The sequence below is a fragment of the Poromitra crassiceps genome (genome assembly GCF_964638095.1).
Source record: "Poromitra crassiceps genome assembly, chromosome: 14".
Classification (NCBI taxonomy): Eukaryota; Metazoa; Chordata; class Actinopteri; order Beryciformes; family Melamphaidae; genus Poromitra; species Poromitra crassiceps.
The window spans coordinates 43,174,551-43,194,452 of NC_139633.1; the positions used below are offsets into that span (position 1 = coordinate 43,174,551).

The window sequence follows — 19,902 nt, forward strand, 5'->3', positions numbered from 1 at the left end:
CCATTTATTAACATTTCAACAAAACAAAACAAAAGTCAGGTCACTAATCCCCAGACAAAATCACACAACAATAGGCTATATGTGCAGCAAACCTGTAACCAGAGAAGTCAAGTCACTAATCCTCGTCTTCCTCTTCTTCCTGCGTACTGAAACCACCAAAGTCCTCATCTTCAGTGTCGGAAACGAACAGGTTCAGGGTGGCTTCGTCAACCACTCTCCTCTCTCCTTCATTGTCACTCAAAACCAACGAACTCCTCTTCATCTATAGCTGTGTTTCCATTACAGTTTTTCGCAAAAGAATTGCGATATTTCTACAACTTCGACAATGTACAATTGCGACTTGTAGGCGTTTCCATTGAAGTTGCGTTTGAGTGATTCCCCGTTGCAGCAGCTGCCACAGTGATTACGCACGGGGATCTGCCCCATATCCCGTCCCCTGCATGCTCAAATCCAACCAATGGTCAATGGAAATCCCAACATGAAGTTACAATGCATATAAACGAGCCTGATTATCAATTCAAAAGAAAATGAGTCGCACAATGTTGCTGGCTGCGTGAATGCAGTCAGCGCGACAGGCAGAGGAAAAAAGGTAGCCTAATAGCCTACAACTGGTCCGATTTAGAGACGGAGGGAGGAAAAGGCTGATTTGGTTCTATAATTGCACCTGAAACGTGTGCAATGTATTAGCCTACTCACAGTCACTGTATTCACTTCAGACAGCACCACCGCACCAGTGTGTGCTTTTCATCCTCTCATCTCGCCGCTGTGCCAAATGCGCGCACACAGGCAGCCTGCTGTCACCATGGACCGATTTCTGCCATTAAACATTATCTAATTTGCCCGGCTACGCTTTTGCACAACACTCGTCTTTCTGCTAGGTAGCGTTGCTTCAAAGTTTTCCACTTGCTGCGGAGGTTTTGACACGGCTATCGAACCTTACTTACCAAACTTATTTTCCGCTCCTTTTCCAAGGGATAATATGGGTCACATGACGTGCAAATGCGAAAAATGTGTTTCCATTACACTTTTGCGATAAACTGCTATATCGACACGTCTGAAAAACCACCTCATGATCATCTACTGCTCGTTCTCATGCTGTCGAGAACGAGCAAAGCTTTTTTTTGGTGAAAGAATCCTCCAGGGCGCTTCTTGTTAACAGTCCGAGTGAGTGGCAGGTCGAACGTCAAAGGCACTTCATCCATATTTATGATCTGCTCCGGTTCGATGGAATATTCCTTGATCTTCCTTTGTGTGAATTCGCCGAAGTTTGTGATTTTCTCCTGGTAGTCGGGGGAGGGAGTTGATGGGCTTGTGGCCGTTTGCTTACCGTAATTACCATATGTAAGTGGTCACGCACAGAGGGGATTGTCGGGAAAGAGATGGCTGTTTGAGGAAGCTCCCATTTACCATATTACCGTAACATTTCAACAAAACAACATAACACAACACCACCATTGTTTATTTTTACAGTGCACACAGTGTCCGCGGTGTGGTGAAAAGAGGGCAAGAGAGGAAATTAAAACAGAAGTGGATTTATAGTTAGAAAGAGTGCTAAAAAAGAGAGATTTTTTTTTTTTTTTTTTTTTTTCTGAAAAAATCCATAGATAAGACGCACCGTTATATAAGCCGCAGGGGCCAAAAAACGGGAAAAAAGCCGCGGCTTATAGTCCGGAATTTACGGTAATCGGATAAGAACCCTTTTTTGTGTTTTCAAAGGCTTATCGTAAATATACACCAAAAAATAAGATAAATCTCTTCAAATAAACAACTACATTAGTTTCTTTCTTAGAAAAAACAACATTTTTATTTTTAAATTGCATAGAACTGGCAGTGGCACCATTCATCTTTTCAACCTGACGTTTGAGTTCTTCCAGTGTACAGCAACCGTTAAATAATATGAATGAATGGCTTACTAGCTAGTTTACATCCTTCATTTACCTTACCGCTGCATGACACACACACTCTTTCTCTCTCACACACACTCACTCTCTCTTTCTCTCTCACACACCAACAGGCTAGTGTGATCTCACACACACACACACAAAACGCTGTTAAATTAGCCGCTAACGTTAATAGGTTGAGCTTTGTATTTCTCACAGAAAACGGTCCAAACTTCTCAGAGAGCGGTCGGTATTCACTAAAGCCTTCATATCTCAGGCTCTGTAGTACATAGAAACATAAAATAAAAAGCATTTGAGAGCTTAACCCTTTGGCTTTTCGTATTATATTTGCTCTAATGTTAATTAAAAAAAAAGATCTTTAACCCAAAAAAATAAAAAGATTCTAATGCATTTTAAGAAATGTTAATAAAGATTACAGCAAATGTAACCCTTCCAAATAAAAAGCCACGGGTTTAAGCTGTCAAATGCTTTTTATTTCATGTTGATAGCTACTATACAGGCTGAGGAAATACGTTCTGTTAAACCCTTGACAATTACTGCAGCAACGTTAGCGTTAACGCTAACGTTAACGATCTCTGTTTTGCAGTCGTTGTGAAGACAGTGAAAAGCCCCGTTATCTAACAACTACAACGGCAGTGAAACAACTTATCCAGCTAACGCTAGCTAATTAAATAACGTTACCTGATGTTGTAGAAGTCGATGCCTCTCTCAACGTTACAGCTGAGGAGGTGCTGCTAACGTTACATGCGGTGCGCTGCCTGCTTCATTCACCCTCAGCCTATCTAGTAATACGTTACAGTCTTCAGCATTTAGCTACTGTAAATATATCTTGTGTTTGACCATGCTTCCTCAAGTTTGAGGTGTTTCCCTGGCCAGCTTTGCAATTCACATCACAAATGTTGCAACCAGTGTTGTCTGAGTCTATCTTGGGAAAGTGTAGCCACATTTTCGGGTGGACCCGTTTGTTGATGTTTTCAGGTAGAGTGACGTACTGACGTAACGCGCTCTCGCGTGTTGCCTTAAGGTTCCGTCGGAATTTCTATTTTACCCACTCTCTTCTATTACTCAGATGCGTGTCGAGGCGAATCATTTTGGCCTCGATCAATTTAATTATTCAAGTTATTCGAGGTACTCGAGGAATCGTGACAGCTCTAATCGTGATGCCATCGTGTCGTGATAGTATTGTATCGTGAGTTACTCTGCGATTCCCACCAATAGTAGAACTCCGTGAACAAACGGGGTCAATCCCAGGTGGTTGATTAGTTTCTGTCACCCCCTGCAGGCGCACTACCCGGCCAGCTGCAGCCACATGTCCCAGTGGATGGACGACGGAGGATACTATGAGGGCATGAGCATGGAGGCTCAGAGCAAACACCTGGCCAAGCTCATCTCCAAGCGCTGTCCCAGCTGCCAGGCTCAGATCGAGAAGAACGAGGGCTGCTTGCAGTATGTACCCTGTGGGCCCGAGGCACCCTGCAGGAAAAACACATTCACACCAACACATGGCCCCGAACGTCCACTTTGACTCAAGGATGAACTGGTCAAAGTTCAAGGTCACTGTGACCTCATGAACGCCATTTTCATGCTTTTTAATGCGATATCTCGGGAACGATTTGATGGAATTGCTTCAAATTTGGCTCAAACGTCCACTTGGACTCAAGGATGAACTGATTAGATTTAGGTGGTCAAAGTTCAAGGTCACTAGTCTGTCACCTCACGACCTCCTGTTTCATGCGTGTTAATGCGATATCTCAGGAATGCCATGATGAAATGTCTTCAAATTTAGCTGAAACATCCACTTAGACTCGAGGATTAACTGCTTCGATTGTGGTGGTTAAAGGTAAAACTTCAAGATCACTGTGATGTGTGACCTCACAATCTGCCGGTTTGGGGAATTTCTTCAAATTTGACTTAAACATCCACTTCAACTCAAATATGAACTGGTTAGATTTTGGTGGACAAAGGTCACTATGGTTGCATGTCCGTCTCTTCCATCGAGTAAAGGGGTGGGGCTAGGGAAAAGGGGCCCTAGCTAGGGATAGGAAGGTCCTAGAGGGTCGGGGTTTGAGCGGTGGCTAGGGGGATGTGGGAGGTGGTGTGGGGATCAAGGAAGGGGGCGGGGCTGGGGAAAAGGTGCTGTAGCTAGTGATACAAAGCTCACAGAGTCAGGATTCGAGGGGTGGGGGGGGTACGGTGGTGCAGTGGTAAGCGCTGTCGCCTCACAGCTCGAAGGTCGATTCCCACCTGGGACGCAGTGAACGCTGAAGGAATGCGTGCCCGTCCGCATGTCCTCGAGTGCCCACCGCCGGGGTGGGGTCATCAAAAGGGCCTTTCTGTGTGGAGTTTGCATGTTCTCCCCGTGCCTCCCGGGGGTTTCCTTCATATAGGAACCCCCTTCACCAAAACATGCGATATCCTGGTTGCTAATGTGGTTCCTCCTCTGGTCGTTAAGGGCGCCTGTTCAGAGGGAGGGGAACTGGTTGGAATAGCGTGAACCTCCCACGTGCTATTTCCTACCGGTGAAGCTTCCTCTGTCAGGTGAAAAGAAGCGGCTGGCTAACTGCCCATGTCTCGGAGGAAGCATGGAGACAGTTTCGGCTCTCCCCAGATCGGCAGAGGGTGGAGCAGCAACCAGGATAAATAAATTAAATTAGCACTAATGGGGGATAAAAATGGGATAAAAAAAATCGGGGGGGGGGAAAAAGGATTCGAGGGGTGGGTTGGGGGAATGTCTAGGGGGATGTGGGTGGTGAGAGGGGGTGTAATCAGTAAGGAGGTGGGGCTACAGAAAATGGGGCCATAGCCAGGGATAGGAAGGTCATAGAGAGTCAGAGCGAGTGGATAGGGGGCTCTGGGTGGTGGGAAGGTCCGTGGAGAGGTGTGGCTAGGGGAAAGCGGCCGTAGCTAGGAAGGTCATAGAGAGTCAGGGTTTAAGGGGTGGGTGGAGGGGTTTCGGAGGATGTGGGTGGGTTGGGGGTAAGGGTAGGTTGTAATCCAACTCACAAAATGTGCATATCATAGCAGACTGGAGTATTGGCATTGGCGGATGTCTGCGCTCTCCGACTGCACTTCTAGTTTTATTATGCCTCCGCCGGCGATAGCTAGGCCGGAGGCATTATGGATCCGGGTTGTCCGTCCGTCCGTCCGATGTTCGTTAACGTGATATCTGAGGAATGCCTTGACGGAATTTCATAAAATTTGCCTAAATATCGACTTGGACTCAAGGAAGATCTGATTAGATTTTGGTGGTCAAAGTTCAAGGTCACTGTGACCTCTCGAACGCCATTTTCAAGCTTGTTAACGCGATATCTCAGGAATGCCTGGACGGAATTTCTTCCAATTTGCCTCAAATGGCGATTTGGACTCAAGAATGAACTAATGGCGGAGGCATAAATCCGCGGTGCGGTCGTTCTAGTTTGATGTTGTTTTAGTGATGTTGTCTTGTCTGTAAGGCCTTGTCTGCATCACAGAGCACTGAACATGAGTGTGTTTGAACCCACAGTATGACCTGTGCCAAGTGTAACCATGGTTTCTGCTGGCGCTGTCTGAAACCCTGGAAACCAACACACAAAGACTACTACAACTGTTCTGCCATGGTGCGTTCAATGATGCATTTTTGAATGATGATTTTGTTTTTCCATGCTCTTTTCTTTGAAATGTGCTATACAAATAACCTCGCCTTGCCTTGATGGGAAATGTAACCCTGCTGTACCTACGTACATCACTGGTGCCCCTGTGAGGCTTTGTTTGAATGAGCAGGAATTTGTAATCTTTTGTCGTTTTAGGAGCGTGGTCTGTTGTCAGCTAAAAACCTTGCAAGTTCAAAATCGACTTTTCAGGAACAGGAACTGTTCATAGTTTGACCACCATCCAGTTTTTATAGATAGTTTTGTACAAAAGTACTAATAGTCTTAGTAATATACTGTGAATGTAGACAGGTGTTTGGTTCCAAAATCAGAGAGAGTGGAATCTATGTACAATGTAGTATAATATTTATACGATATAATCAGGTGTTGTTCCTGCTTTTTGCATGTCTATTTGTACCTGTTGTGTTGGTTTCTCCAGGTGAGTAAAGCAGCGCGGCAGGAGAAGAAGTTCCAGGATTACAACGAGAGATGCACCTTTCACCACCAGGCCAAGGTACCTGACTACTAGGGATTGGAATTGATAAGGTTTTATTGATACCAATGCCATTAACGATTCTGCGTATTGGTCAGATTCTTTATTGATTGCTGATCAATTTTCTGTGAGGAAAAAAGTAGACCTACACCATTTTATCATGGAGAGGGAGAGAGAGACTAAAGCATGGTGCTGACATGGAGAGAGAGACTAAAGCATGGTGCTGGCATGGAGAGAGAGACTAAAGCATCTTGGATTTTGAGGTTGGGGCTGGTGAGGCTCCCCGAGATCGTGGTAGCAATCCGGTGGCGTCACCACGTTCCCAACCTTCCACCTGGAACAGTGTTCTGTTTTCTGACTCGCTGTGTCTCTGTGTTTGTCTCTGTTGAAGGATTTTGCGATCAACCTGGAGAACAAAGTGTCATCCATCAATGAGGCTCTGCAGATGAAGGCTCTGACCTTCGTCATCGACGCCTGTAAAGTCCTCGCCCAGGGTCGCAAGGTAACTGACCAATCACAGTCATGTACTCTCAAGCCGTTTTCACACATGTGTACAGGAAAATTACCTGTAAATCAATATCGGCCATTTCCCGGAATTTCCCTTCACACCTGAGCGCTCGCATGTGTGAATATAGCAGAGAAATTGCCTGTATGTTGGGGGAAGGGGGGGGGGGGGGGCGTGTGCACTTGGATGGGGAATCCTCCTTATTTTGGGGGTCGGCAAAACTCTGATGGTGAAATAAGTTTGCTTGTCACACAATAAATCACACTTGTTTGACTTAAGAGGGCATGTAAGTTGTATCCTTCACATTCGCTAACCAGTCTTTGAACTGAAATATTTGAAGAAGTTGGGATCCGTGTCTGAGAGAAATAGCCTGGCTGGCTCGATGTTTATCCGTTCACCTGCGTCGCATTGAAGCACTTTTTACAGACTGGCTTTGTTTGATGTGTCCGGGCTTGCCTTCGCTGTCGGCAACGTAAGCAAAATACTTCCACATTTCGCTTCGTGCATTTGCTTTCTCAACAAGCGTTGGGTGACTTGCAAGACTCTCAGAGCTGTCTGTGTCCCTGTCGGGCTGCTGACTGAAGGAGGAGGACTGAAGGACTGGCCAGAGAGCGAGCAGGCAGGGGAGAGGGGGAAATCGGCACGCCCACACATGAAGCTGACATACCGCTCTTATTATCACAAGATAATTTCGCCAGTTTGCTTTAATGTGCGCGAATGATTAGATTATGCACGCTGGAACATTAAGCAACATGTGTACACCTCGCCGATGAGAAGGACCGGCAAATGACTTGACACGTTTCACACTTGTGTCCCTTATCGCGGCATACCGCTCTTCTGACTGGCTCGAAACTGGTGAAATGTCCGCGATGATACCGGAAAACAACTTTCACACATGAAGGCATTAGACCGCGTCCCGGTCATTTAGCGGTAAAAAGCGCATGTGTGAAAATGGCTTCAGGGTCGCAAGATAACTAGTCTCGCTTGCCAGACTCTCTCCCTACAACGGGGAGAGTCTGGCTGTACTGGCTGGCACTCTGGTATAGCGGGGGGAAAGGCTCTGTTTACGTTTACAACCAAACAACGAAAATACCAAGTAAACACATTCCAGATCCAATCATTTTCAGTGTGTAGCAACGAGCTAGCATTGTTAATGATGATGTTTCACAGCGGCACAGGCATTTGAGATAGACAGATTCGTCACAGAAGGAGCAGAAAGGAAACCCATATATGGTCTCAGTCAGAGCGGGTCGGAGCCAATGGCAGAGCTTGCAGGGAGCACAAAGGGATTTTCTTCCGCTGCCATCTGAAATGGACGCCACCAATGGCAGAGCTTATAGCAGCAACCTGTTTCCATGCAGCCAGACTCCTCTCCTGGCAGGGAGGGAAGTCTGGCAAGCGGGACTTCAAGATAACTGACCAATCACAGTCATATACTCTCAGGGTCACCAGGTAACTGACCAATCACAGTCACATATGCACCTGTTTTGGCAGTTAATGGAGACATGGCGTGGGACTACTGTGAAGTAAGGTGGAAGGCCCAGTATGCCCGGCCTGTGGAACCGGCTGTTGAGTTTACCAACTAATAGGTTGGCTAGAGATGTATTATTATTTTAATTTTTTTTCTGTCTGTCGGATGCGAATGGGTTTGGGGAATATTTGATTTATTAGAAGAATGTGGATTTGTTGATCAAGTTCAAAGGTGGAGGTGGAGGAGTTTAAATGCCAAGTCCGGGCTAAATGCACACATTTTTGGGCAAAATAAATTTGGTAAATGCCAAAGTTGAGAACTTATTGTTTATTTAAGAAAGAATATAAATGTGAAAAAATGTTAAATGTAATTTTCTCAAAAGTCAGAGATCACTCCTACAGCTAAATTGTGCTAGATTACCGCTTCATATTGAAACTGGGAGATACAGAGGTACAGTATGAGTGAGGATGAAAGAATTTGTGAGCACTGAGTTGAATGAAGTGGAGAATTAAATTCATTTGATATTATATTCTCCTTTATATCGTGATGTAATAGAAGCCTTATTCAATCAACTTGATCTTCCTGACTTAGATTTGATAGGCATGGAGAATGGAGCTCTAATGGAATACCTTTTTGAGGATGTGTTTGCTTTCTGTAAATATATCTCTAAAGCTTGGGCGAGTAGGAGACAAATGACACATGATAGATTCAAAAAGTTTATTTGGTCTTGATTTGTGTGTTTGTTTTTTGCTGTATGGTTGATGTCTATTGTGCTAATAGTTGATGGGGGATTTATACTTTTTCTTTCTTTCAGCCAAGCAAACAAAAAATCTCAGATGACAGTAAATGGCAGGTTATAACATAAGACATGACCCACCCACAACCCTGACAGCATTTAACATAGGGAGAGAAAACAAAACATACATACAGTTAGGTCCATATGTATTTGGACATTGGACACAATCTGCATCATTCTGGCTCTGCACACCAACACAATGGACTTGAAATGAAACAATCAAGATGTGCTTTAACTGCAGACTTCGGGGATATTTATTTACATCCAAATCAGGTGAACGGTGGAGGAATTACATTACATCTTAAGGGACCAAAATTACATTTTCCAATGGAAATGAAACTGACAGTCATTCATGTCCACGCGTGGGCATGTATAGCTGTCAATGGAACTGGTTCCCTTGTATTTATTGATGATGCAACTGCTGTCAACAGCAGCAGAATAAATTCTGAAGTGTTTTGGACAATATTATCTGCTCATATTTAGTCAAATGCTTCAAAACCCAGTTGGACCATTGCATGATTATGTTAGTTTGTCCAACTAATTTGGTCCCTTAAAATGTAGTGTGTGTGTGTGTGTGTGTGTGTGTGTGTGTGTGTGTGTGTGTGTGTGTGTGTGTGTGTGTAGGTCCTGGCGTACTCGTGTGTGTACAGCTACTACAACCAGGAGACAGAGAAGATGGATGTGATGGAGCAGCAGACTGAGGCTCTGGAGCTCCACACCAATGCTCTGCAGATCCTGCTGGGTGAGTCTCAAACCTCTTTCACACCCAGTTCCAATGAGGGTGAGTCTCAAACCCCTCTCACACACAGGTCCAACCGGGGTGAGTCTCAAACCCCTCTCACACCAAGGTCCAAATTGCTGGGTGAGTCTCACACCCAGGTCCAACCAGGGTGAGTCTCAAACCCCTCACACCCAAGTCAAGTCAAGTTTATTTGTATAGCACATTTCATACACAGATGCAGTTCAAAGTGCTTCACATAAAATGGATGACATAAGGAAAAAAGAAAGAGGATAAAATAGACATTTCATAACAGCTTTGTCTTTATACTGTAGTTTGGATGCCAAGCATACCCTCTACTGGTACCTTGCGTCTTCTGTTGCCCGTACATGCCACAGCATTGGGTTTGCATAAAATCAGATAGAGGCAATTCAAGGTGCTTCACATAAGATGGTCGACACAAGAAAATAAGAGAATAAAAGAAGAGGATCAAATTGACATTTAAAAGCATCACAACAGAGTAGTTGCAAAAATAGTTAAAAACTTACAGAGGAATAAAACAAATTTTCTATCTGTCAGCAGTTAAAAGCGACGGTAAACATAAAAGTCTTTAGTCTATTTTTAAAAGTAAGTAAAGTTGGGGCAAATCTGAGGTCTTCAGGCAGATTGTTCCAGCTAGCAGAAGCATAGTGGGTGAATGCGGCTTTCCCATGATTTGATTTGATCCTAGGGACAGTTAGTGAGCCGGACTCTGCTGGCCTGAGAGGTCTAGACGGTTCATAGCGTGGGAGCAATTCAGCAATGTATTTTGGGCCTAGGCCGTTAAGTGATTAGTAACAGTATTTTAAAATCTATTCTATGACACACTGGCAACCAGTGTCAGGACTTAAAGTGTAACTTACCCCCAAAACACTTTCTTTCAGCTTTTAACCAATATATATGACTTTGGGGGTGGTGTGTGAAGAATTCTGGTCAAAATTTCCACATTTGAGACCAAACTGTTACCATTGTACCATTTGTATCATTTTCAGCAGCATAAGTTCCCTCTATGGGTTGAACACTGGTTTTTTTATGCCCTCAAATGAATGGGATATTTGGTACATCGTGACGTCACGGTGGGGTTAGCACGCGCCCCACTCATGTGGGGAAAAAAATTCCCCATTGATCATTACTGTAGTTCATGCGGCGTGAGCCCTTTTAAGACCAATGCATCCATGGGTAATGCCTACTGTGGCTAATATTAGCCGCTAGTTAGTTATGTTATATGGCAGTAAAATGCCACTGAATGACCAAATTGATATAACTTTTAACCATTTCGAGTAACACTGTTTCCATACGGATCACCAGCGTTAGTTTGTTGTTTATAACGTGGCTATATTCATAACGTTTTCTATCTCGGATGCGTTATTTCGAATCCCACATAGGTTACGCCAAAACCACCCCCAAATGGTGTGGGTTTCAGGACGAAACAGTCTCGAGCCACTAACGTTATCTTTAGAGCACAATATTACTGAAATGCAAGTTTAACAGTTACATGTCCTCTGCATTCTACATCAAATTAAGATATTACGGGTTGTTTTGTTTTGTGTGTTGCATACTTATTGGCCAAGATATGTTAGTTTATGGGGGAGGAATTCTGCCAGCTAAGGAGGGGAGTGTGGGCGGCCATCTTGCCTGCGGGGTTTTCGGATCGAGTGGAGAGCCGTTTTGCAGGAAATCTAGGGGGGTAAGTCCCGCTTTAAGAACTGGAGTGATATGATCAGCTTTCTTAGTCTTCGTTAGAACTCTAGCAGCAGCATTCTGAATGAGCTGGAGTTGTCGAAGTTCTTTTTTGGAGAGACCAGAGAAAAGGCTATTACAGTAGTCTAACCTACTGTAGATGAAGGCATGAATTCGTTTTTCTAGATCCTGTCTGGACATGTAGCCCCTAATTCTTGCTATATTTTCAAGATGATAGAAAGCTGATTTTCTGATTGACTTAATGTGGGAGTTAAAGTTGAGATCGGAATCAATGATAACGGCAAGATTTTTAACTTGATCCTTAGGCTTCAGGGATTGAGACTCAAGGCGTGCAGCGATTTTAAGCCTTTGTTCTTTGGGACCGAAGACGATCACCTCTGTTTTGTCTTTGTTTAGCTGGAGGAAATTCTGGCACATCCAGTAATTTATTTGGTCAATGCACTGACAGAGTGAGTCTAAGGGAGCATATTCACCTGAGGAAATACTTATATAGAGTTGGGTGTCGTCTGCGTAGTTATGGTAAGCTATTTTGTTTTTGTGCATAATTAGGCCTAGAGGGAGCATATAGAGGTTGAATAGAACGGGCCCCATAATGGATCCTTGAGGCACCCCACATGTCATACTAGTTAGGTCAGATGTGTAATTGCCAATGGAAACAAAGTACTTCCTGTCATGGAGATAGGATCTGAACCACTGGAGGACCGTACCCGACAGCCCAACCCAGTTTTGTAGCCTGTCTAATAATATTGAGTGGTCAACCGTGTCAAAGGCAGCGCTAAGATCCAATAGCACTAGGATCGAATTTTTGCCTGAGTCTGAGTTAATTCTAATGTCATTTACGACTTTAGTAAGCGTGGTTTCAGTGCTATGGTGGGGCGGAAGCCTGATTGGAGTTTATCTAGGAGATCGTTGGAGGTTAGGAATCTATTGAGTTGTAGGTAAACAACCTTTTCAATGATTTTGCCTATAAAGGGGAGATTACTAATTACCGATGTGTCAAGACTACGCTTTTTTAGTAAGGGTTTAATAACTGTAGTTTTCAGGGACTCAGGAAAGGTGCCAGTCAGAAGGGAGCAATTGACTATTTGCAATAAGTCAGACGACAAGCAGTTATAAACGCTTTAAAAAAAACTTGTTGGAAGGGTGTCGAGACAGCACGAAGATGGTTTAAGGTCTTGCACAATTTCATCTAAAATTTTGTGGTCAACAGCGCTGAACTGGGACAAATTTATCGAGCTAGGGTTCAGTGGGTAGGGTGATCTTGCATCATTTCTTAGTGTGGAGCCACTAATAGTTTGCCTGATATTAATAATTTTGTCCGTAAAAAAGGCAGCAAACTTATTACATTTGACAGTGGAGAGAAACTCAGGTGCTACACGGAGAGGCGGGTTAGTCAGTCTCTCAACTGTGGCAAATAGGGTTCGTGCATTGTTCACATTTTTGTTAATGATATCAGAAAAAAACGATTGTCTCGATCTTTTCAGTTCGAGGTTATAGGAGTGAAGGCTTTCTTTGTATATATCATAGTGAATATGAAGATTAGTTTTCCACCATCTACGCTCAGCTTTCCTGCAATCTCAGGCAAACCCAGGTCCAACCAGGGTGAGTCTCTCACCCAGGTCTAACCACGGTTCTTCCAAGGTTGATTTTGTCGTTGAAAGGGTTAACCCGCCCTCAGATGCACTTCTGTTGAAGCTTATAGAAAACTTTAGGTCGCTGTAGTCATCTTTTGCTAAAGGAGCTTCTCTGCCGTCTACTGGACAAACTAGGCAAGTCTTTCTGTTGTTTTGATCACCTTTGATTAGGCTAGGTTCTGACATGATAAACATTTTTAGCAGTAGAATGGCATTTTTAGCAGCAATTTTATTTAGCTAGTTCGTCAGGTCCATAACATAGACCCGAGACTCCTCTCAGACATGCATCAGGTCTGTCATATCTCAGGCAAAACAACGGCTTGAATAGAGTGCCAAAGGCACACCCTCTTCTGGGTTGGGCATCTGCACCAAGGGATTTTCCTCCATTCATTTTTCCACAGACATTTTGTAAAATGCGTATCAAAATAGTTTTACTTGGTCAAACCAACCGATTCAGCTATTAGAATCAGAATAAACTGTAGAACATTTCACTCGGACAAAACAAACAAAAATAAATAATACTACTTTTTCTTTTTGTGGGTCCAAGTGAAATGTTCTATGGTCTCTCCTGATTCTAAATATAGCCGAATCACTTGGTTTGAAAAAGTAAAACTATTTTCATAAGGGTTTTACGAAATGTAGATGGAAAGATTAATGGCGGAAGAAATCCCTTGGTTCATATGCCTAACCCAGAAAGGGGTGTGACTTTAACTACCCTATCCAGCTCAGTCTGTTAAAACCTGCCAGACACCGAAGGTGAGCAACAATATATTTGTTGTGTGTGTGTGTGTGTGTGTGTGTGTGTGTGTGTGTGTGTGTGTGTGTGTGTATAGAGGAGACCCTGCTGCAGTGCACTGACCTGGCCTCCTGTGTGCGGCTGCTGAAACCCGATCATCTGAACACCGGATTGGAGCTGATCCGCCGCATCCAGGAGAGACTGCTGGCTATCCTGCAGCACTCCACACAGGTTAGCCCAGTTAGCTCTATCCAACAGCACTCCACACAGGTTAGCCCAGTTAGCTCTATCCAACAGCACTCCACACAGGTTAGCCCAGTTAGCTCTATCCAACAGCACTCCACACAGGTTAGCCCAGTTAGCTCTGAGTAACTCTCCTTTGTTGGCAAAACCTTTTCTTTCATCTGCTGCTTCAGCTCTCCTTTGACACTCTGACATCCAATCAGCAGCATATATGAACACTTACTGTCTGTCTGTCCAATCACAGGACTTCAGGGTGGGTTACCAGTCCAAAAGCAGCCAGGACCCAGACTCTGCTCAGGCCTCCAACCTGGCAAAAGCCGACAAAGCCAACAAAGTGTGAGTCCAGCAGGCAGCAGGGGTGCTGCGGCTCCAAGTCGATGGGCACATCTGGACTGGAAAACTGTCCAAATGTGCAGATTAGGCCCAATCATATATATAAGTATTCCAACATGTTTCTAATGGTCAAAAAACATCAAATAGATATCAAGTTTGCATTTGTGGCTCATCTGGTTCAAAAGTTATAATCAAAACTGTTTTCGTGCAGCGGCCATAGATTTGGCGCCATGGCGACCCCGGGGGTTACCGGCTCGGACTCTCGCTCGGAAAAAAATAGAGCATTCCCTATGCTACATGGGAGCTACATGTGAGCTACATGGGAGCTACATGGGAGCTACATGCCCTAGGCTACATCTGAGCTGAATTTGGTGCATTCCCTAAGAGCCTGGACTAATAAGTGCCCTTTCAAATCCTTGAATGAACATCTGCATAGCAACAGGTGTGTCGTCATTTACTTTATTGTCCAATCACAATGTAATGGGCCTCATTCACAAACAGTGCGTAGGCACAAATCTGTGTTAAAACATGCGTGCACAGGTTTTCCGCACAAATCGGGGATTCAATCAATATTCATTCATCAATATTTTCTTGCCTGAATTTGTTGGCACTCTGCCAACAAATTTAGAACTGCCTCAGATGATGCATATGCACAAAAGATGAAGGCCAGGCTGAAACAAAAGTAGTGTAACTCCAAATATTTCAAAAGAACGTTTTCACTCAAATCACCGTGTTATGTCTATGAAGTAGTCTATGAAAAACCACAGTTTTTCCACTGACAGACCATAATTTGATTATTCATATGGAGTAGTGGAGCCAGGAGGAGCCATGACAAAAAACAATGAGGACGCAGTTAAACAGCAAAAAGAACTATTTATGAAATCAACTCAAAGGAAACTAAACTAAGATCAGTTCATATCGTATGCATGAATGGAAAAGTGGTGTGTGTGTGTGTGTGAGTGAAAGCAAATGGAAATGGTGTGCAGTGCAGTAGTGATGCGCGGGTTACCCAGAACCCGCTGGGTCCTGCGGGTTGGCCCGTTCCACAGGCGGTCTGGGTTGGAAAATTAGGAAGATATGGCGGGGCAGGCTCATCACCATCATCATTGTGTAGCCATTGTGTGCCGTAGTTGGGCGAAGGCCTCAGTGTGCGTTTTCCAGAACTGCCGGTCATCCCTCCATTGCTTAGCTGGTCTTTCTCTGGATCTCTTTCCCTGGTATGGTCTCCACCGGGTTATTCGTGATGTCATCATGGGGCAGGCTCAGAATGGGACAAAGCAGCATTATTAAATAACTTACAGCAGCGAAACAAGCAGACTAACCCTTTATTAAAGCTGTGATCGCTCTCTCTCTAGCCGTTTTCCCACATGCGTACCGGAAAATTACCTGTAAGTCAATATCGGACATTTCCCTTCACACCTCTCCTCTGGCATGTGGGAATCTATCAGCGAAATTGCCTGTATGTGGGGGGGGGGGGGGCGGCACTGCAGAGCGGGTGGGGAGTGACGTGTCGGCAAAACTCCGAATGGTGAAATAAGTTTGCTTGTTTATCCGTTCACCTGCGTCGCGTTGAAGCACTTTTTACAGACTGGCTTCATTTGATGTGTCCGGGCTTGCCTTGGCTGTCGGCAACGTTGCTTAGTCCCTGTCGGGCTGTGACTGAAGGAGGAGGACGGACTGTGGCCAGAGAGCGAGCAGAGAGGAGAGGGGAAAATCAGCACACACACACATGAAGCTGACATAGGCTACTGCTCTTATTATCACAAGATCATTTCGCCAGTTTGCTTTAATGTGCGCTAATGAGTAGATTATGCCCGCTGGAACATTAAGCAACGTGTGTACACCTCGCCCATGAGAGTGTCGCGCAGAATATGAAGATAGACTAAACCGGGGACAGATCATGACAGTGTTATGTACCTCTGCGCTGCTGCGTGAGACTAGAGCCGTCTGGAAGCGAGAGAGACCAGGAGGGAATTTATTTTGGGAAGATGCTCTGAACAATTTTGACGACGTGGAATGGAAGCGTCATTTTCGCATGTCCCGGTATTACGTGCTGAGTCTGGTCTGACCCGCACGCAAGATCACCCGGTGGCGAAAACCACTGGAAGCGCGTTTGCGACTGGCAATAGTCCTTTGGTGGTACGCAACACCAGGGGAATATCGAACAATCAGCTGTGTATTTGGTGTTGGACTGTCTACTGTGTGCAACCTGGTCCGCGAAGTCACAGCCCACTGATAGCGGAAAATGACTGGACCCCTTTCTCACCTGTCTGTCTATCGCGGCATACCGCTCTTCTGACTAGCTCAAAACTGGTGAAATGGCCGCGACGACGGGGTCGCGCTTATACCGGCACGGCGCCTTTCCCACATGCAGCCATTTGACCACGTTCCGGTCATTTTGCGGTACAAAGCGCATGTGGGAAAAGGGCTTCTCTCACACACACACACACACACACACAGACAAGGCGTCTGCAGCTAGTGCACTCTATAGCCGACATGGTGGAGTAAACAAACACTTAAATGAGGGAGCCTATGTGCCCTCAAAACAAACACTTTGGAAGGATTTGCTTATTAAACGAATCCCACCGCAGACTTTCTGTGATAATAGATGGATGGTGATCTATTTGTCAACTTTAGTGCGACGTGACTAATTGAGAGCGCATGACGCAATTAAAAGAAATTGATAATAAATAATAATAAGAACTGTTTCTGTAGCCAACCTGCTACCTCCTTTTGAAGACCTTGGATTTAACTATTTCGAGTTTGTAACGCCGACATTACATTACATGATGTCATTTAGCAGACGCTTTTGTCCAAAGCAACTTACAATATCAGAATTTGTCAACAGTACAGAAAACAACTATGCAACACAATCAATGACAACTAAGATATTTTGATAGACTAGAGTAGCACCATGTAGGAAGTAGTTTGAGAAGGAATAAGTAACATGTAACCGACGAAGCAGCGATAACGACATGAAGTGTGTGTGTGTGTGTGTGAGGGGGAGAGAGAGGGGGGAGAGCGATTGGACACCCTGGAGAGCTCCGCAGCACGTCTGGAGACATATTACATTAAATTGGCCATTTGCAGGCTGCCGGGTTGGGTTCAGCATTTTAACGGGCCGGGTGGACTGGCTCTAATGACGGGTTGGCTTGGTGCGTGACTTAAAACACCCTGACCCACGCATCACTAGTGTGCAGGGTGAGAAGGATCTGATTACTCTGCCAGGGCAGGAGGACAGAGTCTTAAGTCCAGTTCACACCAATGATTTGCAACTAGAGCTGCCGAAAATAATCGATTCAGAGATGCATCGCGATGCTTAATAGGACGATTCTGAATCGATTAACAAATATCAAAAAACGATTATTTAAAAAAAAAAAAAAAAAATTATAATCAAATAAAATAGAATGTAAGTACATGCAGTTGTTTATTTTAATTATGGATCATAATACAATGCAATTCCAAATGCACTTTTATTTTAAAAGTAGCCACACAGTGAGAAAAAAGAAAGTGACAAAAAATAAATAATGTATTGCGGAAAAAGTGATGCATCGAATTAAGATGCATCGTATAATCGAATCGAATCGAATCGTAGACTTCTATAATCGAATCGTATCGAATCGTGAGATCAGTGAAGATGCACAGCTCTATTTGCAACGCAACAAAACTGTTCTAAATTTGAACAAAGTTGCAGCAGTCTGAACAGCATCGTCTCATGTCATCTCCACTCATCCTATTTTAAAGGTAGCCAGAGTTGCAGAGCATTGCACGCAGTTGCAAGTTTCATCTTGTTCCATTGCGAGTCATTTATGTGAACTGGGCCTTAAGGGGTGAGAAGCACTGGGCCCCAGGTGCCCCCACTTAGACAAATGAGTTGGTTTGACTCCGCCCTCCCAGGAACCTGGGCACAAAACAGACAAAGGTGAAAGTCCAAAGCATAAAGGTGCCATGGGAATATAACTGTGGACATACATAATAAGCACAATAACATTACCAAGGCAAAAAACCCACCTTGCTTTTTATTTAAAATGTTTGTTCCTCCAACACTGCCTATCGGCTAATAGGCTGTTTCTTCTCCCTCTATAAGTTTTCCCAAATGTGAGGGTTTTTGGGGCCGGTGTGCAGCATGCACAGCAGGGCCCTTACATTCCACTCAGTCGCTGCATTTGAGCACAGATTCAGGCGATGTAATGTCTTTCCACTTTCCAGTCCGGTAGGTGGCGGTAATGCACCTCTGGCTAATATTGTGGCTAGCTCGTTACAAGGAGGATGCTTCGGCATTAAAGTTGAGAGCCTGTGTCCCAGTTCACTTGAAGGCATTGGCAACACAGTGTTGCCTTGAACCAATGGTGACTGGTGAAAAGTGAAAAAAGCTCTCTCTGACTCTGTCTGCTTCATGTGTGGGGGTGCCGACTTTCCCCCCTTCCCTCTCTGCTCGCTCTATGGCCAGTCCTTCAGTCCTCACTGCAGCACCCCGACACACAGGAGGACAGACACAGCCAAAATGGCAGCGGCTTCGTCTTGCAAGCCGCCCAACGCTTGTAGAAAAAGCAGATGCACGAAGCGAAATATGGAAATATTTTGTATACGTTGCCGACAGCGAAGGCAAGCCCGTGGACACATCAAAACCAGTGTGTAAAAGGTGCTTCAACGCGACCCAAGCGAAAGGCTCAAACACATCGAACCTGGCTAAACATCTTGCAGACAGGCACCCCGACCTGTTCAAAGAGTTTAAAGACCGACAGGTTAGCGAACGTGAACGATAAACATACATGCCCTCAAATAAGTCAAACGAGTATTGTGTGACAAGCGAACTTGTTTCACTGAAAACGTTTGCTTGTCACAATAGCCTACTCGTTTACAGTGAAACACGAGGCAATGTGCTCGAGCACAGATCTCTGCCAAGGAGCAAGTCATGACATGTAACGTTTAGGGGAGGGGACATCAGATGACTGCATACCATGTACAATATTTAATAACACTATGGCCCTCAATGCCAGTGTTATTAAAGCTTTTACATGGTAAGCAGTCATCTGATGTCACCTATCCTAATATTTACAATAATCCCAATTATTAATGATATACGAATTCATTGTAAAAAAACACCTAGCCTACACGTATTGGGGGGGGGGGGGCTGGGAATACACCACATAATAAGCCTACATTTCAATAGCCTACATTTATGTGTGAAAATAATATACCGGTATATTACTAGATTAACCATAAATCTGGCACTTCATGTTAACTCATTGAGTGCCAGCCACTTTTGGAGAACGGACGCTCCCAGTGCCAGAGTTTCAGAGCTTTTTTCAGTGATTTCTCGAGGCCCACAGAATATTGTGTGATATTACTATGTAAACAATGAACACGCAAAAAGAACGATGAGACTCTTTTCTATCATCAGCAAAAACAGGTTTATTGATATCATTTTCCGTTCTTTAGTTATCAGCCGGAGAAGATAGCTTGATTTAACAAAAAAGAGCAGTTTTTTTCTAGAAGCTGAGATAATGGCCCTTTTGTGAAATTAAACATTTCAAACACATCACTGACTCTGAAGCTAATTTTCTGATGTAGTCACACCTCAAAAATAATTTCCTTCAATAAAACAGTGAAGGCCAGGGAATTTTGTTTGGCAGAATAATATTTTTAGCTGCAACCAGCAGCGCTGGCCCCTGCGTGCGCTGCTGGTTGCAGCTTCTTTGCTTT

General features: G+C 44.4%; 1 protein-coding gene across 3 annotated transcripts in view; it reads left to right on the top strand.

Annotated features, from left to right (window-relative positions):
• cul9 (cullin 9) overlaps positions 1-19,902 on the top strand; it is a 162,890-nt gene that overhangs the window by 139,787 nt on the left and 3,201 nt on the right. For 2 of the 3 annotated variants that reach the window (XM_083650545.1, XM_083650546.1), the window contains 7 exons: positions 3,184-3,347; positions 5,404-5,497; positions 5,967-6,041; positions 6,412-6,522; positions 9,417-9,534; positions 13,718-13,851; positions 14,108-14,199. In XM_083650545.1, the coding sequence (XP_083506671.1) occupies positions 3,184-3,347; positions 5,404-5,497; positions 5,967-6,041; positions 6,412-6,522; positions 9,417-9,534; positions 13,718-13,851; positions 14,108-14,199 (788 nt within the window). The remainder of the gene's footprint in view (positions 1-3,183; positions 3,348-5,403; positions 5,498-5,966; positions 6,042-6,411; positions 6,523-9,416; positions 9,535-13,717; positions 13,852-14,107; positions 14,200-19,902) is intronic. The other variant, XM_083650547.1, reaches the window with a different exon arrangement.